At 36.4% G+C, this 26,146-nt stretch overlaps 2 protein-coding genes across 2 annotated transcripts; one reads left to right on the forward strand and one right to left on the reverse strand.

Moving 5' to 3' along the window:
* Positions 1–6,371: 6,371 nt before the first annotated feature.
* On the forward strand, positions 6,372–12,932 carry LOC124886371 (serine/threonine-protein kinase EDR1-like). The gene is made up of 2 exons (XM_047394314.1): positions 6,372–7,064; positions 12,545–12,932. The coding sequence occupies exons 1-2, from the start codon at positions 6,642–6,644 to the stop codon at positions 12,581–12,583; spliced, it is 462 nt and encodes a 153-aa protein (XP_047250270.1). The 5' UTR covers positions 6,372–6,641; the 3' UTR covers positions 12,584–12,932.
* On the reverse strand, positions 7,841–8,549 carry LOC107838889 (isocitrate dehydrogenase [NADP]-like). The gene has a single exon (XM_047394313.1). It carries the CDS (start codon positions 8,333–8,335, stop codon positions 7,856–7,858), a length of 480 nt encoding a protein of 159 aa, XP_047250269.1. The 5' UTR covers positions 8,336–8,549; the 3' UTR covers positions 7,841–7,855.
* Positions 12,933–26,146: the final 13,214 nt, after the last annotated feature.

The raw sequence follows: 26,146 nt of genomic DNA on the forward strand, positions 1-26,146 counted from the left end.
ATCTCATAACTAGGGTTATAGGATCCTTAATGTGAAATACACCTATGGGTTGGGAATCAATTTGAGTTCCATAATTGAATAACATTGCATAAACCTTTCTTCAATTTCATGACTTTTCTTGGTTGCAAACTTGAAGAGTAAGCCCTAGAACACCACTTGTCTGAGAGAAAAGCGTTGGTAGGGAAAAGAAGGTGTTTACATGAATTCTAAGGGCCTTAACCTTTAGAGTAATAGCTAATGCCCTAATATGATTAGCTTACATGAGAACTAGGTTGAAAGAATAAGGCATCCTATGAGTTTGAGAGAATTATAGGATAATTTATCCATTTAGGTTGAGAAACTAATGGATATAGAATAGGATTTAACCTTTCTTGCAATTGAATTTTTTAAGTGGAATTCATAAATAATTCACAACCTAGATGATGTTGGCATTTTGGTGATCATAAACTTGGTTTGATTAATCTCATAAAGTTACAAAATAAGGAGAAAATCATTAGTTGAACGAATCTTGTTACAATTTATCATTTTACAAATTAAAGAGAAACCAAACCCCCATTTTGGTTAAGAAACTCTGATCAATAGTCTAATAACAACTATGACACTTAGTGAGCACAGTATTCCCTGTGGGATTCGACACCCAACCGAGTTGGGTTCTATATTTGACAGCGACCGCTTACATTCTCGTAAGAGACTTATAATTTGGGCGTATCAGCTAACCTTAACCATAGGTTGACCTTAACATTCACATCTTTCATTATTATTAAGTTCATTATGGGGGCTTTCTTAGTTTAACTGATACCAATTGAAAACGAGAGTTGAGAGAGAAAATGACCAAGTATAGAAATGCAGCAGGCAGTGTGACACAGTGCCCATTGGGGTGTACTTTAGAGTGTTAGCCACTAGATTGTGTTCCCTGTTGTTGTGCAAAAACTTAAAAAATATTCTCTCTTTAAATAAAACGTGCATAACTTCTTCTATCAGACTCAAATCGATGAGTGGTTAGATATGTTGGAATCCAAATACCAATACGATGTTGAGTATGACCTCACATCCTCATTAATGTTACACCAGTCATCCATATTCATCACGTTCTATAGGTTCAACACATAGTATGTATGTATGAGGTGTTACAACAATATTTAGTTATCTCAAACTAGAGCACTCACCTCACTATTTTTCACCACCATGACCTTCTCACTTCTCGATTCTGAGTTCTCTCCTCTCAAACTGCTTCAACACCCTTATTTAAGAAATAAGAAAATATTGCATGCTAGTTAACAACTTCTCCAAGAAGACATAGGACATTGATCTATTGGTTTTCCTAATATAATCACACATAAAAGAATCCCCATCTACGAAACATGTCTTGACATAGATTCGTTAATATCTTAATTGTGCAATACTCAATACCTATAGCAAACCAAAAAATCAAAGCTTGGAGTTATGGTTTTAAATGATCATAAATTTCAAATGACCATGTGGTATATATGACTTTAGGGATCGAGGACTACTCTTACAAACACATGAGTAGAAATTAGTATGAAGAAAGCCTTATTCAATTGAATTTAGTGAATGTATTAAATTTATATTATGAACAAATGAAAATATGAGAAAGGAACAAAAAATTTAGAGAAATTTATTTCTTATTGGTTAAACTGAAAATCAAATCATTAAGGATCACTTAGTGTTAATCGAAAATCAATAAAAAATATCTTATTTAATTAATTATTATTTTAAATAGTATGTTTTAAAATAAAAAAATCAATAAACCAAATTTATAATATACAAAATACCCAAAATTAGGGGTGGGTGTTCAGCATTTCTGTTTAGTTTTTTTTTTTTATTTTTGGTGTTAATTTATGCGTACCGAAAACCAAACCAAATTAGTTTGATTTAGTTCAATTTATGCTATTTAGGTTCGGTTTGATTTCGATAATATAATTTTGGTTTTTTGATTTTGGGCATAGGTTAAATTCTATTTGTTAAATTCGGCCTGAATTTTTTTTTTTTTTACAATTTACATACTGTAATTGACTTCTTCTTACAAGTGTAGTTGAGAAATTTTGTTCAGATTGTATTTCGTTAACGAACTTCTTCTAGTTCGAAGTAATATTTCATCATTTATTCTTTAGAAGTTAGAACTTAACTCATAAACATTAAACTCGTCCTTGAATTTTTCAGTAAGCAGGGATTCAACAACTTTCACACTATTACCAACATGCTTCGACGCTCCATCCAAGTTAATATAACGACCTTTGCATATAAATGACCACCATATTACCTTTTTCGATAGGAAAATATAAATAGCCGTATTCACAATTTCACATGCTTTCAAACTGAAAATCAAGAGTTAGTATAATGACCTTTGCATGATTCAAGTTGAAGCCTTCAATGCTCCATCCAAGTTAATATAATGACCTTTGCGTATAAATGGCCACCATATAACCTTTTTCGATAGGGAATATAAATGGTCGTCTTCATAATTTCACATGCTTTCAAATTGAAAATCAAGAGTTAGTATAATGACCTTCGCATGATTGAAGTTGAAGCCTTCAACGCTCCATCTAAGTTAAACCAATGTGGTCAGATTTAATACCAGAAGAAGTCAAGAACTAAACATAAGAACAGGGTTATAAAGTTAAACACAATACTATAATATTATAGTTTTAACCTGGAAAAGATAATAAAATGATCCCAATCGAGGAAAATATAGCAGAACAAACAACAAACTGATGCCATGCTTGTGATTTCAAAGAATTTAATCGCCAAAGAAGTATTCTAGAGTTGTACACATAACCACCAAAAGAGCATTTCAATGATGATAGAAATGTACACACAATCAACAAATGAGCCTTTTTGTTCAAGATAACAACAACAAGCCAACAACAACATGGAGCAATTCGATGCTTTTAAATATGCACTTTAAAGTTTAAAAATAACCATAAATACACCAATAAAAGGCTAAACAGTAGCAACCCACAAATTAAAAAAATTAGTTGTAGCAACAATCCAATAATAAGTGTTAAAAGCTAAAATACAACTAGGGCGAATCATCTCAAGTGTTTGAACTTTAAATATAAATCAACTTCTTCTCGTCTCTAATAAGACATGTCTCCAAATTCTTACACAAAGAAAATGTGCCACATGTTTTCGGATGACAATTAAGGATTAAGTCATATTTCAAGCATCTTGCGTTACACACTTCTCCATCATCTTGAACTACCTCATAATGTTCCCAAATAGCCGAGTATGCTTTAGGTTTATGAGGCATCACTTGACCCTTCAACATAAAATCAAAAGTTAGAATATAACTTACAATTTACAAGATAAAAGGATGTAAGCAAACAAATAAAGTATTGAGCTCACCCATCACCACAACTATTAAGTACTAGCAAATCATAATTATACATCAACAATGCAAGAGTCTCGTCTACTATTTGCCATCTCTAAAAATAATTTAAACAAATATGTTAAATTACAACTCAAATAACTATATATTTTTTTTTTTTTGCAAAAACACATTAAAAAAAATAAAGTCTTACCAAGTTCAATTTTCTCAAGAAACTCCAAATTTTCTTCAACACAAATAGGAGTAGTCTCTTGTCTAAGCTAATCTTGAACACAAATAAGGCATTGCACATACTTAGAAGTCAATGAACTTTTGGATCAAGAATACGATCGACTGTGCTAAATGCACATTTCGATGCCATACTTGATATTGGAATAGCTAATACATCATGAGCCAACTGTGAAAGGATAGGAAACCTGGGAGAATTAACTTTCCACTAATTTAGGATATTAAATCCTCAGTTCAGATTCAGATCCAGGCTCAGGCACAGGCTCTTGGTCTTCACTAAGATATTTATCCAACTTTGATTTAGTACCTCCAATACTACAACAGCCTTTCAACTTTTTCTTCATGTGAAACTTATTCCTCAAAGTATTTGTTTTCAAACTTAAAGGAATACCAAAATTAGATGAGAATCAGATCCAGATGATTCGGATGAAGTCTATCCTGAATTATTTTTAGAACCTTTTGAATATTTTCTTACATAGCAAGCAGACAAATCCTTCAAATAAGTTTCTACTTTATCATTAACTTTTTTTCCCGTTTCTTTCCCTAATAACTCTTCAAGTGCAAAGCTAACATACTTAAACTTATTACGAGAATCCAACACAAAAGTAATAAAATTTATTTTGTTCATCTTTTCAGGAGTCTCTTAATAAGTCTTAAACTTTTCTTTCATCTCCATAGCCATTTTGCGCAACTCAACATCATCACTTGTCATACACACTTTCAAATAAGCATCTAGTTCACATATATCCTCAAAATAAATATTACAAGTGATATACCGTGAACCTGAAACCTTTGAGGTAAGCTCATAAAATATTTCAAAAAACTTTATGACACTCCTCACACTTACCTAATCATCACTATGGATTAAACCTGCAACACTGTTATCTTCATAAACATCAGTAGCAAGATAAGAATTAAAGTTATCATCATAATGATCAAACCTCTCAAAAACCTTCTCAAACTTTTATGTTGCCTCCAACATCAAATAGGTGGAATTCCACCTAGTAGGCATATCTAATGATAACATCTTACTACATTTTATCTTTTGCGTTTCACAATTTTTCGTGAAGTTTCTTGTTCTTGTAGGAGAGAATCTAACATATTTGCCTTACCCGTTTGATAGAAGGACCAATTTCCTTCAAACCATCTTGCACAATTAGATTAAGTATGTGAGCTATACATCTCACATAGAGATGCTTACCATCCGTCACATTGGTTCTCCACATATCTAATTTTTTAGACAAAGCTAAAACTGCAACATTATTTGAAGAAGCATTATCAACAGTAACAATGAATACATTGTTCAAATTCCAATCAAGCAAACAATTACTAATACACCCCGCCAAATTTTCACCTTTATGACTAGTGATAGAGCAAAAATTCAATATTCTTTTATGAAACACCCAATCTCTATCAATAAAGTGAGTAGTCAAACACATATAGTTAATCCTTTGCACTAATGTTCATGTGTCTACAGTAAGACAAATTCTTGGTTGTATTTCTCGAGAAGGACTCTTCAAGCTTAGTCTCAATCCACCATTAATATCATAACAATATCTTGTTATTGTTCAACGGGAAGAAATCTGAAATAAAGGTTGAACTTTACTCATAAACTTCTTAAAGCCTTCATTTTCTACAAAGTTAAATGGTAGTTCATCTACAATTATCATCTCGACTAAAGCTCTCCTAACCACCTCTTGCTAAAATTTTTAATATTCTCTCGACGAATCCTTTGTTTGAAAGTTTAACAATGTTTGATTACTTGACGGGGTGGGCAGAGGCTTATACATTTTGCATCTTGCCAAATATTGTCTCAGTCCATTTGTTTCATTTTTAGTTGAATTAGCATCATAATTTTGATGACAATGCAAACACTTTGCTTTAGCTAGTTTACCATTTTCAAATATCTTTTCAAAATGTTCCCAAGCAGTTGATCTAGTTTCCATTTCTTCCCTTTTCTTTGGATCCACAGTGTCAGTTGAGTTGTCAGGTATACTATCAGTAGAACCAGCCGCACTAACGTGACTTTCATCAGCCATCTATGTAAATTTTACAAGAAAAAAATAAAATTAACAGTGTTCACTCTTTTGTGAAGTGAACTCACTTCACAGAATCAAAAAAATTAATCTTATAGAATCAATATATCAAAAAAATCGCTCAGAAAAAAAAATTAGACTCTTAAGTCTTCACAGAATCATCAATTAAAAGAAAGAAAGAAAGAAAAGAAGAAGAAGAAAAATAAAAAAAAATCAAAAAGAAAACGTTACCTGATTCGCCGTTGGTTGTTGGTGACTCTCCATCGTTTGTCGTACGCCACTGGTTGCCGTTGCCACTGGTTAAGACTTGACAGAGACAGAGGTCATTGATCTTCGGGGAAGTGTCAACAGTTTGCACTTAGCGAGTTAGCGTTAAGACTTAGGGCGTAACTACTTCAGTCTTTATTCTTTAGCAGTAATATATTTAATAATTTAATAAATCTAATAAATTAATAATTTAAAAATTAAATGTATATCATAAATTTCAATGTAAACCAAAACTCGGTTACGTAAATTTAATGACCGAAAAATGATTCGAAACATCAAATTTATAAAAGAATAAATCAAATTCAAATAAAAATCTAAAAAATCAAATTAATTTAATTCGATATTTTAATTTTTTGATAGTTATGCCCACTCGCCCAAAATACCTTCCTTTCAGCAAAAGTAGCAACCGCCCAAAACCCCAACATGTGAATTGACCATAATTTTAAATAAGACCATGTACGAACTTCAGTTGTAGCTCTTATTGGAGGGAAGAGAGAGATGAAAACATGGAGCAGTTAATTTAATTTAATTCCATCCTTAACCAAAAAAATAAAATAAAATTTAATTCCATCACCATCCCCTTTTCTCTTTCTCTCTCTCCCCCCTTAGCTTGAAGACGAAGAGTTAGTTTAACCGAATCTTCCTTCTTCCCCCTTCTACCCCCCCTTCTAGCCCCCCCACCCTATTTCCCCCTTTCCCCAAATTCTCTCACAAAAAATAAAGAGTATTTTAGCATTCTCTCCCTTCCATGATACTTCACCATGTCGAAAATGAAGCATTTACTCCGTAAACTTCATATCGGTGGTGGTGTAGCCGATCCTCCTCCTCACCACACCCCTCATCTCACCTCTCCACCTCCTGTGATTGATCCGAGTCAACAGCAAACTAACCGGCTTGTACAATCTGTGTCAACTTCATCTTTGCCCCCTAAAACGACGCCGTCGTCATCATCAGCATTGCCTAAACCCCTTGAGTTGAATTCGGTTTCGGCTTCAGCTTCGGAATCCGCTGACTTTAATTACTTTGAAGAGGAGTTTCAGGTTCAATTGGCTTTGGCAATCAGTGTTTCTGACCCAGATTCTCGTGAAGACCCCGAAACTGCCCAGATCAAAGCAGCTCAAGAGATAAGCTTGGGATGTTCCCCTTTCGAAAATCCTGTTGAGTTCCTTTCACTTCGTTATTGGGTATGATCTTTCCTTTTTCTTTTCTTTTTTTTTTTTTGCAAATTCTCAATTTAGGTTTAATTTCCTTTTTATTTTGGGTATGGGTGCGAAATTGTGTGCATTGAGGAGTTTGCTTGTGCTGATACTGAAACTCTGCTTCAAATTATCTTAATTCGCCAATAAATTATCTAAAATTGGATTGCTTGACCTTTTTTATGGGTTGTATGAGGGACAACTGACTAGGTAAGGGGAATAGTGAAATTGGAGCTCACTCCTATGTATGAAAGTGATAGCCAAAATGCAGGGATTCACAGAGGAATCCGAGGATTCAGCAGCTGGACAGGAGTTTTTACCGAGAAAACTCGAGTAATCAGCTATGGGGGTGGATTAAGGAAGAAGATGAAAATAGAATTCAATTAGGAAAACTGTATTATTATTCAATTGATGATTTTATTTGTAGATACAATGCCTTTTATAAGAAATGAGAGTGAATCTAATTTGCTAACTTCTTCTAACTAATTCAATAGCCCGTAACTAACTGCCGATATGGCAAAGCTAGTTAACTTGTCCAGTTGATTCATTTTCGTGTAACAGTACTCCCTGCTGCAAAGAGATCCTTGACCTCAAGGATCAAGACCATAAAATCTAGCTTGAAGGACAATAAGGTACTCCCAAGTTGCAGCACCAGCCGACAATCCTGTCCATCTGGGCAAAACTTGAGCCACAGTTCTATTCTCTTTCTTAACCGCCCTTCTTTGCAGTATAACTTTTGGATCTGAGCAATGGGGACTTGCCATCAGAAGAAGTAGTCATCAGATCCCAGCTTCTTCAAACTTCAACTTCCAGTTTGACTCATAAACTTCCTGGAATATGTCCTTGAATCTTTTGTCGTATTTCTTAAGGATGGTATTCTTTGTGCTGAGATATAGTGGCCATTTCTTTTGGTAAGCCATGTTCATAGAAGCTTCAGCGAAAGAACAAATAGACTCATCCGTGTTGTACATGGATAGAGCTACTCCACCAGAACCAGCGAAGTTGCAAACCTCGAACTCGATCTTTTGATCCATCCCTTTTGGTACAAATACTGATTTGAGTTTTCCAGCTCCTTGAATTACTGTATCAGTAGCTCGATATTGATCACCAAAAGCATGTCTGCCAATGCATATCGGTTTTGACCAACCTGGGACAAGTCGAGGGATGTTTTTGCAGAGGATTGGTTCCCTGAATACCATACCATTTAGAATATTCCTATTTGGTCTCTTCCACATACACTTCAAGTTAAACTCCTCCATACGAGCTTCATCTGGAGTGATGGTTGCACACTTAATTGCTACATTAGCCTTAGCTCTTTCAATTGTAACCTTATCATCCGTGGCATCACGGTGAGGAAGGCCAAGATCGAATTATTTTATATCCAACTCCACAAAGGGAAAGATGAGCTTATCCTAGATTAATTTCCAAATGACACGGGTCATTTCATCTCCTGCTTCACCAAAGTTAAAACCATTTTCACCATATTTGTGTGTCTGTCCCAAGCTTTTGATGACTGCAAAAGGTCGTCCATTCCGCCCAGAAGATGCAGTTCCTTCAACTGTCGGACCTTTCTTACCGAATGAAGGACCAAGAGACTGGAATAACATAAGCAACTGCCTCCCCCCATTCTCCATATTCTGCTCAAAAGATGTCGAAATCGTCTTTCCAAGTGAAAGCGTAGAAAACTATAAAAGTGGAAATTGAGTGCATCCCTTCCCGTCGAGATCACCCTTGTTCTCAAGAGTGAAATAGGATCTAGAGAATTAATAATTGATGACTCCTAAGTGTGTAGCAATGTGACAGTTTACAAGGTACACCATATGGTCATACATTCTCATCCTCAACATTATTACTTTCTTGTTTCCAATCACATCCCATGCAATTAATATTGGTCTTTCATCTATTATTAGAAAGAGCAATTTCTCAGCTCTTTCACATGAGCAAATTTTGCCCCAAATTATCGTATCACTCTTAAAGTCAAACCATAAGTCGCACGAAGTCATGACCGCGGAAATAATTGTATCAGAACGAGCCTTCCATGAGAGCACTTCTTTCCAAGTAACTCTTGAACAAACATCACAAGTTCTACTGTTGATTGTGTTTTTCAACCCTCGGAACCTAATACAACCATATTTGAGATCAAAGAACTGTTGCTGGCCTTTATTATAAAAAACTTACCCAATTCCCATTGGTTTGCACTAACTCCATTATGCTTCTTTTTTTCATTAGCTGAAACCATATCCTCTAGTTTTCTTAGAGTTCGAGGAGATAATTGGAAGTGCATGAAGAGTCCGACTGCTCCAGCTTCAATATCCTTCTTGTTTCTTGTTTTCACCAACTCATCCTCGTTAGAGTTAACTTCTTCACTGTTTAAAGAAGTTGCAAACACTTTGTTCTCATTTTCTATGAAAAGAACATCGAGAACAAAGCCTCCAAAATCCCCTTTATTGCTCTTATCTTCCATGGAAGGTGCCTTATCGAGACCAATCTTCCAAAGCATCTACATCACTCTCAGTATCTCTAGAGAGCACATTAAGAAACAAGTCTTCAATTTCTCCTGTTTCATTGTTTATGTCAACAATACTACCATCCAGAGAATCTACATGTAAATCTCTTTTAGGCATTTTATCGAGAACCTTGCAAGTATATGATGTCTTCTTAATAGAAGTTTGTTGTGGCTAGAAATGAGAAGGATTATAGGATTCAAAACTAACTAGCTTCTTTGGGAACCTGCCCCAAATCTTTCCACCAAAGCTACCACATATTCATAATAAGATGGAGGTTGAATGTATTCTCTATACCTCATGAAGGATTGATGCCACTGAATAGCTTCACCTTCCAAGTGTATTGCTGCCAGTCCAACTTTTTGATCCACGGCAATTTCCTCAAACTCGAAAAACTGCTCCACTCTAAATAACCAAGAACTTACATCCTCTCCAGAAAATCTTAGAAAATCTAGTTTAGAGTAACGAGCTATACTTTGTTGGTAACCCAAAGGATTCTTGTTTCCGGGCTCTTCCACCAATTGTCTCTCTCTCAAAAGTCTTTTCCCTGAAGTTTCAATCCCATCTCCGGTAGGATTAGTATCTTTTCGATTCCCTTCTAGTTGTTCCTTTAATTCCATCACCGTTTTATTCAATTTCTTCAATTTCGCCACTGCACCATTAAGAACACCAATTTTTGAAATCAATTTCTGCATCATTTCTCTTAATTCCCCCATTTCAGTTGGAGAATTATCATTAGACCTTGTTGATTTTGTCATTGTGGCCAAGAATCCGAGTGGCTCTGATACCAATGATAGCCAAAATGCAGGGATTCACAGGGGAATCCGAGGTAGCCAAAATGCAGGGATTCACAGTGGAATCCGAGGGTTTTAGCAGCTGGACAGGAGTTTTTATGGAGAAAACTCGAGTAATCAGCTATGGGGGTGGATTAAGGAAGAAGATGAAAATAGAATTCAATTAGAAAAACTGTATTATTATTCAATTGGTGATTTTATTTGTAGATACAATGCCTTTTATAAGAAATGAGAGTGAATCTAATTTGCTAACTACTTCTAACTAATTCAACAGCCCGTAACTAACTGCTGATATGGCAAAGCTAATTAACTTGTCCAGTTGATTCATTTTCGTGTAACAGAAAGACTCTCACTGATACCACTTGGCTAGACACCTCGGTCATATTGGACTGCGAATTTGTGCTTCTATGTGATTACAGTTTTAGTTTTGTATATAGCCTCTAAATAAGCGTACTTCCATATCTAAATCATAGGCCTCTGGTACTGAATCAAGCTATAAAAAGATTAAATGTTAACTATTGCGAGTGTATGTTTAATTTTGCACACCCTTAAGATGATTGAGAAGAAAATTTGCACACCCTTCGCCAAATTCCCGGCTCTGCCATTGATGTATGACGTAAGCATCAACCCCACCAACCCCAGGGAGTTTGCATCTTGAACGGATTTAACCTACATTGTAGTAGTAACATCTAATATTTGGTTTGTATACGTCTCTTTACCTTATAACTATTTAATTGTTTCTATTTTCCTCTGATAATCGGCTACACATAAGATCTTTTAATATCCGTCATATGAAGACAATGAGTACAACTTCCAACTATGAACTATGGGGTCATGCTAGTTGCTATTAATCGTTTCTTCCAATGCCTTTAGGTTAAGCCAAATGTTCTAGTTATCCCACTCTCCAAAAGTTAGATGCCTTTTAATGCGTCAATCAATTGGGATCTTGTTATGTTCTCATTACAAATTCTCTGTCTTGTAACCGTCGTCATGTTAATTGGACCGTTATCCAGCCACCTACATTTGTACTTTATGGAGCCATTAATGAGAAATCCCATCCGTGCACGACTCTTACTTTTTCTTTTTAGGCTGGAATCAGATACTTTATTGATAAAGTATAAACTTTCTTTTAAATGTTAATTAAGCAATTAAGCAACAAATATCTAATTTGCAGCTATTTTACTATCTCAAGTTGTGTTTTTAGCCCTATTTGGAACTTAAAGTTGGATGCATTTCATTCCACTTAAAATGCCTTACAAATTTGAAGTGAAAACAATTTGATTCATAAGTAAAATTAAAAGTAGCTAATTCTAACAGTATAACATGTCTTTAGCAAGTAAATGATAGACTATTAATACAAAAATATTGTTTGAAAACATAAAAATATATAAAAGCTTATTGGTATGTCAGATATTAAGAAGTCGACATAATTAACGTTTTGGTTTCGAGTTTCCTTCCGTACATAGAAGGGCATCTACGTTTACATTCAAAAGTATCATTCAGACAATGCCTTTTTTTCCTCGCAGCCTATGCATCTTATTGTTTCAGCTGAATTATTCGTTTAAATAAATATCAACCTTTTCTTGAAAAGTTAAATAGATATCAACCTTTTTAGGTTAGACTTCCAAAATTTTAGTTTTATCAAGTAGTTCCTCTATAACAATTAGCAATATAAGCTTGGAGGTAAAATAAAATTATATTCTTCTTCATTTGTAGTAACAACACATCAGTGCAGTAACAACATGGTTGTGTTCTCTCTCTCTGTCTGCACCATCTTAATTAAGTGTTATTTGTATAGTAGAATATTTAGTAGGCTTGACTTAGTTATCTTGAAAAATGACGTTTCTACCTTCGTTGTTTTGGCTTGGACTATTAGGAGCAATGAATTTTGTAATGTAGGTTTATTTGATTCAATTTGATTGGAACACAAATTTCTGAACATGAAAACATACTACCCAACCATTAGACTTTTTTTCTTTGGAAAAGTTACCCAACCCTAAGGCTGGTTTGCTGCTAACTATTTGGGGTCGGTTTATGCAGTGATAGTCTACAATAATCTCAAGATCTTCTATCAGATCCTTGGGACCCTAATCTGTAATATCTACGTAGATGTAAGTGTCAGATTTGGTTCACTTAAGTTTATGATACATGGATATATTGGCGCTTGCAGGTAAAGATTGTGTCATTTCATGTGAGGACTAGAAATTAAAATAAATATTTCTATGTATGACCTTTTGCATTGTGGGTCTTGTGCTTCTAGGAGTTCCTCAAGGGCTACTACTTTTGAGCTTTCAAAATTAGTAAGTACAATTTCACATTTAATTTATGGGATAGCGCTACTCATATGGTTGACGAACTGTAGGTCTTACTAGTTGCTATCAGCCTAGTGATTACACATTCAAGTAATTGTGATGACGTATTTGTACAGTGTAATTATAAGTGTACTGTTTGGTTGCATAAGTGTAACCACATTGTTATGTCAAATTTTTAAAATAAAAGTTAATTTTATAAAAAAATAAAAAATTAATATTATTAAGGGCATTTATAAATGATATTAAATTAGGCATTTAAGATATATATATTGTCTATTGAAAATATATTAATTAATAAACATATGTTCTTAACTAATATTAGAAAAAATAGTTGATATATATATTTTGAATTAGTATATTTTAATTATATTAATCATAAAATCTAAAAGTACATAATTTCTATAAACATCTTGTAATGCATGTTTGACAAAAGATTAATATTATAAATATAATGTCATAAAATTATTAAAATATTTCACAAAGATAATCTATCAATTGTAAATGAAAAATGAATGACTTGCCAGTCAATACTATTAAAACAAATATGTTGGAACCAAAAATATAGCATAAGTTCAAAATTCAAACAAAAAAAGTTAACATAACACTCGTGTCAACTTCAACATAACGTACATAAATACAATTCAAAATAAAAGAAAAACGTAGGTCTATAACCTTATTCAATAATGAATTCTACTTTAATTAAAAAATTAGAATACTAATACAATCATAATAAATGAAAAAAATAAATAATATGAACAATTGCATTGAATCACATGAAGTAAATGTTAGGAATTAAAAAATTAAGAAATGAATATAAATAATGTAAAATAAAAATGACATTTTTTAAAACTATTAGAATAATAAAAAAATTAAAATAATAGAAATAAAAATAAATTAAAACGTGAAATTAAAATTAAAATATAAGGAAGAAATTAAAAAGTAATCTTGTAATTACACCATGTAGTTACTAGCATTTCACAACTCCCCTTGAGAATTGAAAATTGTATTACCCCTTGCCAATTACACCAAATTAGCTGCTAACTAAGTAATTACCTTATCAACCAAACATGTATCCACCCAATTACACCAAATCCAATTTTCTGGCTTTCCAAACACACCCTAAACAATTCATCACATCTTCTGGATAAAGCTGCTATTGTTTTCGAAACATCTCTAATTTATCTCCTTTCGAAGAGTCCACCAAATGCAAGCTGGGACTTCCGCCTCTCTTTATGTCTCGACAAGTTTCCATCCTTGTTCTAACAATCCACAACTTCTGGAATTCTCCTAAGTCCACCTAATCTTCTTTGGATTAATGAAAATCGTCCATTGTATAACTATCACCTTATAGTGTAAAAAGAGGTGATTGGTCGCCTTAGGCTCAACCCCGTGTAAATAACACCTATAACATAATTGAATTCCTTTTGTTAAGATTATCATGAGTTAAACTTGAACATTTTTGACAAAACAATTTTGGGTAAATGTTTGTGGAGATTCGAGGTGGAGGGAGAAGCTTTAAGGAGAGAGATTATAGAGGATAAATATGGTGTCACAGAAGGGGACGGAGAACAAATGTGATTACTATGCCTTTCTGGTGTGGTGTATGGATGAACATTATGAAGGGGTGTGGAGCCTCTTATGACAACACTACTTTTAAGCTTAGGGATAAGACCAGAGTTAAATTTTGGAGTCATAAGTGGTGTGGGGGTTTGGTGCTATAGAATGATTCTCGATTTTGTACAGGGTCTCTTGCCAAAGGGAATTATCTGTTTAGCAAGTTTTTTTTGAAGCTAGTAAGTATTTGTTCAGCAAATTGGGGGGACACAAGGAGGTGGGACCTTTTGGGATTTGAGGTTCAGGAGGAATTTCTAAGATTGAAAGGTGACCGAGCTTTAAAGATTACTTCTTTACTTCACAACAAATGGGAGTCAGTGAAAGACTCATTGCTTATTGCTTTAAGTTGGGAGTCGGGAAAAAAACGAAGTGTTCGTTTCTGGAGGAAGGAAGATAGTTTTTCATATGATTCAGTATGGATAACTAACGTGTCGAGGAAGTTTTGCTTTTCTGTGTAGTTAGCTACAAGAGGGGTGATTTTGACCTCGGAAAATCTTAGGAAACAAAAGGTTGTTTGCATAAGTTGGTGTTTCCTATGTAAGGAGGCAAGTGTGGATGTGGATCACATTTTACTACATTGCAAAATAGTCATGAGATTATGGTGTGATATATTTAGATGGTGTAGCATTTCTTGGGAAATTTCAAGATCACTGAAGGAGTTGAAGTTTAGCTGGAAGAGTGGAGCTAGAAGAAGAAGGCACAAGGCTTGAAATGTTACTCCTCTTGCTTTAATATGTGGGTCATTTGGATAGATATAAATAAGAGAACTTTTGAAGGGGTGGAGTAGAGCTTTGCCCAAATGAGCGGTCTAACATCCCTTATTTTCTTTTGGTGCACTCATGTAGTTCCTATTCATATCGAAGATTGGGTGTCTTTGGAGAGAATCATATTTTGTTGATTTCTCCTTTTTTGGTATTTGTCTTGTATACGACTAAGTTGTCCTTGTTAGTATCAATGAAATCTTTTACAACAACAATATACCTAGTGGATTCCCACAAAGTTGGGTCTGGGGAAGGTAGAGTGTACGCAAACCTTACCACTACATTTGGAGGTAGAGAGGTTGTTTCTAGAAGACCCTCAGCTCAAGTAAAGCAACTCAAAGTAGTAATTGGGAGAAAAACGACAATGCAGAAAAACATGACAACTAATAGGTAGTGCAGGGCAATACATGCAAGGAACGTAATATCAACAACAAGGTGTGATCACCTATACATAGTAAACAACATATGATAATAGATATCAAAAGCCAAGACTACATGAATAGGCTACTAATGCTATGACAGACACGGTGCGCTAGATTATCGCCAAGCCACAGACTACACGAATAGGATAATACTAAGACTACACTTAACTACTTACTAACCTTCTACGGTTATTCACAACCTCTTCTATCTAAGGTCATTCCTTTCATAAGCTAAAGATGCATCATATCCTCTCTAATCACGTTTCCCCAATACTTCTTTGGCGTGCCTCTACTTCTCCTCGTCCCCACTATAGGCAACCACTCAATCCTCCTCACTGGGGCATCTACATATCTCCTCTTCACATGTCCAAACCATCTCAGCTTTCCTTCTCTCATCTTGCCCACCATTGAGGCTACTCTCACTTTGTCCTGGATCAATGAAATCTTTTACTTGATAAAAAATTAGCCAGGTAAGAGACGGCACTTCGACTTTCCAAATCATCTTCTAAGACCAACATCCAATCTGATTGTTTGAGTTATTCGAAATTTTGTTAGCTGAATTAACTATGAATTTTCCCTGGCTACCTTCAAACGAAAGCATGTTGTCCTCATTAGAGTTAAAACCTTTGAGCTGTTCAAGATTGTTGTGAAGTTCTGTTAGCCTGTCACTCCCAATCATTGACAAGCCTTCTGAAACCAAAGTTCCATCATTGGTTTTCCCTTATCTTTCTCACTGTTGCAATTTAGAGTGTACAAGTCAGGATATAGTTGTCTCAAAGGAGACTGGTCATTCCAAATATCATACCAGAAAGATGTCCTCATGCAATTACCTAACCTGAATACCTGATACTGAACCAACTTTTGAGTCTAGGCCAAACATTTTAGATGGATCTCCATAAGCTGATTCTATATGGATGGTAAAAACTCATATTTTTGTGGATTTTCTAATTTTTGGTATACTCCTCGTATATAGGCTTTTTTGTCCAAATATTTAATAAATTTATTACTTTATCAATAACAATGTGTCGATATGTATATCTATCTCATCTAAAAGCTTAAATTATTAGAGTTAGCACAATTTAGTTACTTAGTTATGTCCTTTAAACGCCCTCATATGCGGGCTCGACTCTTTTTCTTGGCTAGGTGCGTGAAAATTCTTTTCAAATAATGAATGACGGCAATTTGAACTTAAAACCTCTGGTTATGGTACCACACTGAAGTGCGTAACCATCTCATTGAAAAAAATACATACGTATGAACATTGACCTAACTCAACCATAAAAGCTAGTGTAAGATTGGACATCTCATTTAGAGAGCTTACTTTTGATTACTTAATTGTGTTGTCAACACAAGAAAAGTTCGAGGGTAAAATGTCGTCAACACATTTCCTTTTGATTACTCGAAGAGGGAATGCCTATTTGTACTAAGCACTTAGTGTAAACCTTATTTTTCTCAAATGCGAAGTGCTTTAAGTTCGTGCATCTTATTATTATAAAACTTTCAATGGCATTAGCGATTGAATAAAAACTAAGTTACTTGTGTATCGCAAATTAACATTAGATGGTGTTTCTTCCTCATCAAAGTTGAGTTCAAAGCAACCAACAAAAGTAGATGCCAACAGGGACAAGCTCGTCAAATTGGATTACAAAATTGCACTCCCTTTGTTACATTTTTTGATAAAGTAAATGTAGTTTATTCATAAACAAGATCGAGATGGTCGTATACAATAGATAATCTCAAAGGTAAAGAATCTACTTTGATTCTCTACAAAGTCCACCCATTCTTCTATACAACAAGGAATTTTATAGTGCACCAAAAGAAAATAAGTCACTGAAGGGTATTCCTCAGTTGGGAGTAGCTCGACTTTACCCTTTCAAACACTCTCCTATTTCTCTTATTCCACAGAGCCCACATTAATGCAAGAGAGACCAAATTCTATGTCTGCCGTTTTCTCATCCTATTTTCGCTTCTCTAACAATACATTAAATCTTTCATAGTTCTTGGCATTACCCTAGAAACTCCGAACCACCTAAGTATATCCCATCCCATCACAATCTCATGGTAAAGACATAATGAAACACCAGCTGACACAAACAACCTTTCGCTTTCTAAGATTTTTCGCCATCAAAATCACCCCTCTAGATGCTAGCCAAGAGAAAAAACACACCTTCCTCAACATCATTGCTATCCAAATTGCATCATATGTAAACATAACCCCCTCTATGATTAAGAGTTTCTCATAGAAAGATTTAACAGAGAAAACTTCATTGTTCCCCAAACCCCACCACAAAGCATCGAGTTTATCCGCTCGAGATGACTTGGCTGTGAAGGATGGCCATTAACCTTTGGAGCTCAGTGACCTTACAATCGCAAAAATGCGTTCTAAATCTCAAGTCCCCAAAAGTCTCTCCACCACGTATCTTCCTAATTTGGGTTGTGAATAACCTTGAAATCACTCATTTACAATATGTTGATGATACATTAGCTTTTTGCGAAGTTGATGAAAGTCAAATAAGATTTTTGAGGGTGATTTTCATTCTATTTGGGGCTATATCTGGGCTCCACATTAACAAGAGTTTCTTATATCCCGTTAATGAGGTCCTAGACATTCATTCACAACTTGGCTAACATTTTGGGAGGAAGGACAAGTGGACTGCCAACTATTTACCTTGGAATGCCCCTCGGTGCCAAAAACAATTCTAAAGATATTGGAATAGAGTCCTAGATAAGTGTGAGAAAAAGTTAATTGACGTGAAGAGTCAATACTTATTGTTGAGTGGTAGAATAATCATGATATACAGTGTGTTAGATGTATTACCAACTTATATGATGTCTAATTTTAGTGTTCCAACAAATGTGGTGGATAGAATAGATGCTCTTAGAAGGAACTTCCTTTGGCAAGGCAACTGTGATGCCAAGAAGATACATTTGGTCAAATGGAAGTCGGTGGTATGGGAATCAAGAACCTAATAACTCATAACCATTGTTTTTTGATGAAATGGTTATGGAGGTTTGCCTCAAATGAACAATCTCTCATGAAGAAGGTAATTACTCAAAAGTATGATATGGATGGGGAATGGACAACCAAGGCAATTACTACACCTTACTGTGTAAGTTTATGGAGGTCAATCAGAAATCTGAGAGCAAAATTCATGTAATTCATGAGTAAGTGCAGTCATCAAGTGGGTAACGAATGGAAAACATCTTTATGGTCAGACGAATAATTAGGCCAACGTCCCTAAAAAACTCTTCCTACATATCTTCAGCCTGAACCAACAACAAGATGCCATAGTAGAAGTAAAGTCTGGGATGCGCATGGTTGGACCCTCTACTTTAAAAGACAACTTAATGATTGGGAGATAGATAACTTGGCAGAATTCTATAACACCCTCAATCTATGGAAGACACTCTTACATGTCAAGTGGATAAACAAGGGAGATTTTCAGTCAAGTCAGCTTACAAGGAATTTAATCATTCTAACAGCCAGATTAGTTGTTGGCCTTGGAAACTAATTTGGAAAGTTAAAATTTCTCACGAAGTGGCTTGTTTCTCTTGGCTCGTGGCTAGGAAAGCGGTTCTAACTCGTGAAGGACTTGAGAAAAGTGGCTTACGCCTATGCTCCAGATGTTATATGTGTGGAGAAGAATCAGAGACAACCAACCATCTTTTTTTACACTGCAAGTTAACTGTACAGCTTTGGAGGATTTTCCTTGATTTAAAAGGGATCATGTGGGACATGCCAAGATATACACTGGAAGTGTTGGAACAAATATAACACTCACTCAGAACATAAAGAACGATGGAAGATTGTCCCTGCTTGTATTTGGTGGACAGTTTGGAAAGAGCAAAATCAAAGGTGTTTTGAAGACAATTATAGCTCTACCTAGAAACTGAAGATGAAGTGTCCGGGCTTTTTCTATATTTGGTTTAAACATGAATATATGGAAGATATAAAATCTTTTGTTAATGTTCTAGGATCTCTTTAAGTAGGTTATAGCTTAGTACATCTTCATATATTCCCTTGTAAGTATGAATGGTTGCAGTTTTTATGCAGCAAATAGTTATACAAAAAATGTTACCTTCTAAAAAAAATGTATCTCTCTAATTTATTGGACCGACATTTTTTCTTGGCATGATATTCTAGACAAAATTTGATTTCATCTTTCAATAATTATCCCCACACAACGCGTGTCCCCAAAAATTAACACTCTTCCAATTTCCAACCTTGAATGAAATATTTCTACTGAAATCATACCATCCCTTTATTATATTCCTCCACAAACCACCCCCGAAAGGCATAGTGACATCCTTAGTTCTCTATAACCTTTGTTACATTTTACATTGCACTATTACTATATGGGGAGTCAAAGAATTTACTTTAGTTGAGATTTTCTTTAATATTTTGAGTTATTAATTATTGTGACTTATAGTACTTTTTGTGTGGTTAACAAACACACACACATATATATGATGTATGTATGTTACTTCAAAAAACTTGAAGAATCTATATTCGAATTCACACTAACAATTAAGCAGTTTGACCCTTGTTCTTCAAACCTTGCCACATAAAATGAAACAGAGGGAGTAGTTGATTAAGAAACCTTCCATCAGCACAATGAGGTCACAAGATAGAGAACAGTTAGGCTCTAGGCTTTAAATACAATAGATCTCCACTAGATTATACAATAGAAAGATATATTTGCCAAATGATTGGAAATGTGGATGTTAAAATGGATACAAGGTCACACAAGACTAGACAAGATTAGAAATAATAAAATTGACAAAAAGTGCAAGTAGAAGTAGAACAAATAAAAATAAATTAAGACAAAAGTCACTTGAGATGGTTTGATCATATCCTTTGTAAACCTTCAAATGCACTGGTATAAAGTGTCACAAGATTGAAGGTATTCAAAGGAAAAGACATAGACCTAGAACCACATGAAACATGTTTCCATAAAAGACCTATACTCACATAGAATCCATGCTTAAAATAGAACATAATGGAATCAAATGATTCATATAAGTGATATCAACTGGAGATAAGGCTTAATCATTCCTAACACACTTATATTAGCTAGTGTTATCAAAGACACGCTTAAGTCCGAAAGCGAGGCTCAAAACATGTTGATTGCATTGCCTCGCTTAATGTGTGCTTCAGTGTCTTCATCAATGTTCTAACACATACTTTTCATTTCTAATGAGCCTCTTCTGAAGAGGCGATACTAAACAATTGATATTTTACTTTATCGTAATTTATTTTCAATTTCTTTGTTCATATATGTTTCTTTCATGTTTATAATTAGAGGAGCATGACCCATGTCAGCACGGGCCCAACATTAAGATATTTTGATTATGTATAATTAGATTGACGTTAATTTGAATTATGAATTATAAAAAGTTAATACACAAAATATATTAACTACTTGATAATATTTTTCAAGGAGCCAAATTATCTTGCAAGATAATTATGTATAACTTATTCATATAAATAAAAAAATTCGATGCATTTTAAAGTTTAGATTTTTAATCATATGACTGAGATTTGCTACATTAATTATAAAATATGAGATTAGAATTAATACATTAGACTTGACCCTTGTTGTATAAAATAAAAAATAATTGTTATAAAACATAAAGGGTCATCTAGTCATTGCATATTACATCACATGTGGGTTGCAATTAATAATTCAAAATTACATCGTATTCCCCTACTAAGCCGACATAAACATCCTTTGCTTTCATTTTTTTTTCTTTTATTTGTCAACTTGTTCTTTGAAGTTACATTAAATTAATATTTTAAATTGAAATTTTAAGTGTTTCAAAAATTATATAAAAATATATTATAAGTTACCATCCGTCATATCAATTTAAGTTATTTGACTTTGAGAACACGATAAAACATACTTTTGTAAATATTTTATCGAACTTTGCTTTTGTATATGTTCCTTCCATTGAAATATAGGAGTCATTTGTTAAAGTGTATAAAAATAATTTTGAATAGAACGTATTAGTAATGTTTGCATTAATAATGCTTGAATTAGTAATATTGGTATTATTTATGCTATCATTATTTTTTATACACTGTTTGGTGTGCTGTATTAAACTTGCCTTTTCAATCTTCATATATTTAAACAAAAGTGTTTTTTGAAAAAAGGATTGCATAGACATTCTAAGATTCATCCGGGATCTAGCACGAGTTCAATATATGTTATTTTTTGTCTCAATTTATGTGACACATCTAGAATTTAGATAATCAATCAAGTTTTTAATATTTATTTAAATAATTTAAGTTGTTAACTATTGTAATTTATAATATTTTTAATGTATATTTCAAATAATTTACATTGCTTTTCTTATCCAAGCCTTTGTGACATTGATAGTGAATTATATTTAAAAATAATTTAAGTTTTTAATTATTGTGATTTATAATACTTTTCTTCTATTTCAATTTAATTGACACTAATATAATTTCGAGAGTCGATCAAATATTTTATATCTTTTAAATTTTTAAATTGTTAATTTCTAGTATTTTTTTGAGATATATAACAAATTAAATTGTTTTTAGATATTTTAAGTTGTTTAATATTGTAATTTATAATACTTTTTATATAATTTTTGAATAACATATGTTACTCTCCTTGTCCAGAGTTCTGTATCGTCGATAGCCAATTATATTTTTTAAATAATTTAAGTTTTTAATTATTGTGATTTATAATATTTTTTCTATTTCAATTTAAGTGGCAGAATGCTTAGATGACCATAATAATTAATAGGGGTGATATAATAAAATCACGATTGAAGCAGCGAAACATAAATGTCTTAAATGACTTACAACAACTAATTCGAAGTGACAAATCAAAATTACCATAAAAAATACAACAACAACAACAACAACAAACCCAGTGTATTCCCACTTAGTGGGGTTTGGGGGGGTAAGATGTACGCAGTCCATACCTCTACCTCTGATGAAGTAGAAAGGCTGTTTCCGAAAGACCCCCGGCTCAAGTTACGAGATATCACACAAACACATAGTACAGCACAGCAGCAGATGACATAACATAAATACGGCACCCATAGGGAATATAAAACAGAGTAAAGCAGGAATGCAGGAATATAAAGCAGAGGAAAGCACACAGATTCGTAATAAACATGGAACACGGAACACGAAACACTGAATACAGGATCATAACAGGAATACACCCCCGCCAATTAATTCCCTACACTAGCGACCCGAACTGGCCCTAATCCTCTGCCGTAATTCGCATCTTCCAAACCTTCCTATCTAGGGTCATGTCCTCGGTGAGCTGTAACTGTTCCATGTCCCGCCTAATCACCTCACCCCAGTACTTCTTCGGTCTACCTCTACCCCGTGTAAAACCATCCAACGCTAGCCTCTCACACCTACGGACCGGGGCATCCATGCCCCTCCTCTTCACGTGTCCGAACCATCTCAATCGTGCTTCCCGCATCTTACACTCCACTGAAGTCACACCAACCTTCTCCCGGATAGTCTCGTTCCGAACTCTATCCCCTCGGGTCAGTCCACACATCCAGCGCAACATCCGCATTTCTGCCACCTTCATTTTTTGGATGTGGGAGTTCTTAACTGGCCAACACTCCGCTCCATACAGCAAGGCCGGACGGACTACCACCCTATAGAATTTGCCTTTAAGCTTGGGCGGCACCTTCTTATCACACAGCACCCCCGATGCGAGTTTCCACTTCATCCATCCCGCCCCAATACGGTGCGAGACATCCTCGTCAATCTCACCGTTACTCTGGATCACGGACCCGAGATACTTGAACTTATCCCTCTTCCCTACCTCCTGTGCTTCTAGCCTCACTACTACCTCATTCTCCCGCCTCACGTCATTAAACTTACATTCCACATACTCTGTCTTGGTTCTGCTCACCCTGAACCCTTTAGACTCCAGAGTTTGCCTCCACAACTCTAATTTGTCATTCACACCCCCTCTAGTCTCATCTATCAGGACTACATCGTCTGCAAAAAGCATACACCACGGCACCTCCCCTTGGATACGCCGCGTCAACACATCCATTACTAACGCAAACAAAAAGGGACTAAGAGTAGATCCCTGATGCAATCCTGTCAGGACAGTGAAATCCTCTGAGTCTCCTCCCGCCGTCCTCACCTGGGTTTTCGCTCCCTCATACATATCCTTAATTACTCGTATATATGCCTGCGGTACTCCACTCACCTCCAAGCATCTCCAAAGCACTTCCCTGGGGACTTTGTCGTACGCCTTTTCCAGGTCGATGAACACCATGTGCAGATCCTTCTTCCTCTCCCTATACTGCTCCACCAACCTCCGTACCAGGTGGATTGCCTCCGTCGTCGAGCGGCCGGGCATAAATCCGAACTGGTTTTTCGAAATAGACACTATCCGTCTCAGCCTCACCTCGACCACTCTCTCCCATATCTTCATAGAGTGACTCAGTAACTTAATCCCCCTATAGTTATTGCAATACTGAATGTCCCCCTTATTCTTATAGAGGGGGATCATGGTACTCCACCTCCACGCCTCGGGCATCTTTGCCGTCCTGAAAATTTCATTGAACAATGCAGTCAACCACCTTACACCAGCCTCTCCAACGAACTTCCAAAACTCCACCGGTATCTCGTCCGGCCCCGTCGCCCTACCCCTTCGCATCCTGCGGACTGCCTGTCTAACCTCGTCTACCTTAAAACGTCTACAATAGCTAAAATCCCGACACTCCCCTGAGTGCTCCAGTTCCCCTAACACAATAGCTCTGTCCCCCTCGTCATTCAAGAGCGTATGAAAGTACGACTGCCATCTCTTCTTTATGTGACCGTCCTCCACCAACACTCTACCGTCCTCCCCCTTAATGCACCTCACCTGATCGAGGTCACGACCCTTCCTCTCCCTAGCCTTAGCGTGTCGGAACAACTTTTTCTCCCCTCCTTTCCCCTGTAACCCTGCATACAAGCTCTCAAAAGCGGCCGTCTTAGCTGCCGTGACCGCTGACTTCGCCTCCTTCCTTGCTAGCTTGTACTCTTTCCTGTTTACCCGCTTCTCTTCTTCGTCCTGACTTTCCACCAACTTAGCGTACGCCTCTTTCTTGGTCTGCACTTTCTTCCCCACCTCTTCATTCCACCACCAACCCCCCCGATGATGTCCGGCCCGGCCCCTAGAAACACCCAACACCTCCCTTGCATTCTCCCTGATGCACGTTTCCGCCCTGTCCCACATATTATCCACGTCCCCCCTACACTCCCACACCCCCATTCCCGCCAACCTCTCCCCTATCTCCCACGCATTCACTGGCGTCAAGCCGCCCCACTTAATTCTCGGTCTACTCTCCTTACTCCTCCGCTTTCTATTCTTGTTTATACCCAAATCCATAACCAAGAGCCTATGTTGAGTCGAAAGATTCTCACTCGGGATGACTTTACAGTCTTTACACAACGCCCTATCCCCTTTCCTAAGCAACAAAAAGTCAATCTGGGTCCTGGCTATCGCGCTCCGAAAAGTGATCAGGTGCTCGTCCTTCTTCGGGAAGCCCGAGTTCACCACCACCAGCCCAAACGCCCTCGCAAACTCCAATAGGGTCGCACCCTCTTCATTTCTCTCCCCAAAACCAAAACCACCATGCACATCCCCAAAGCCTCCCGGTAGCGCCCCGATGTGCCCGTTGAAATCCCCTGCTACAACAATCTTCTCCGAACTGGGCACGCCTCTCACCACCTCCTCCAAAGCCTCCCAGAACCGCATCTTCTCCTCCCCCTCCGATCCCACATGCGGCGCATAGGCACTACACACGTTCAGGGTAAACCCCCGAATGACCAACTTAATAGTCATCAACCTATCGTTGATCCTCTTCACCTCCACTACCTGACCTCTAAGCTCTTCATCTACCAAGATGCCAACTCCATTCCTACGCCTGTCGCTCCCAGAGTACCACAGCTTGTAACCGTCCACATCCCTAGCCTTAGACCCTACCCACTTGGTCTCTTGGACACACGCAAGGTTGATCCTTCTCTTCCTAAGAATCTTCACCAGCTCTATGGACTTCCCCTGAAGGGTCCCTATATTCCAAGACCCAACCCTCAGCCTTCCGTCGCTATCCACGCGCCCCCCACTACCCCCCCTCGGCCAAACCTTGGCCTCCCACCCACTCCCGCTCTCTCCCCATCTCCCGCCCCCACCACAGCCCCACGCCCCAACCCCCTCGGACATGACCCTAACCACCCATTACCACCCACAGCCACAACTACACGAAAAAGTAGGAAAATATAAGGATATACCCGGTGGCAATATCAAAGCAGCAGCAAGGAGATACAAGACACACACACGTTCAAAGGAAAACTCCCGAAGCAAAACTAAGAATGCGACCACAGCAACAGCAACAACAGACAACAGGCAATGTTCACAAATCCCACGCAAGTCAAGGTACACGGGCTACTACGAGCATAGTACTAAGAATGGAATATGAAAGAATGAACTAAAATGCAATATGAAATAACGAAATAACAAAGGTTAGAAGTCACCGGATTTCGCTTGGGGCTGCGGCTGCTGGAGACGGCGTGGCGGGTGCAGGCGGAGTGTCGGCCTGTTGGAGACCAGGTTGGCGGCTGTGGACCGGGCGGCAGCTGGTTGAATGCCGGGTTGGGGGGGGGGGG

This window comes from Capsicum annuum, chromosome 8 (assembly GCF_002878395.1).
Source record: "Capsicum annuum cultivar UCD-10X-F1 chromosome 8, UCD10Xv1.1, whole genome shotgun sequence".
NCBI classification, from domain to species: Eukaryota; Viridiplantae; Streptophyta; class Magnoliopsida; order Solanales; family Solanaceae; genus Capsicum; species Capsicum annuum.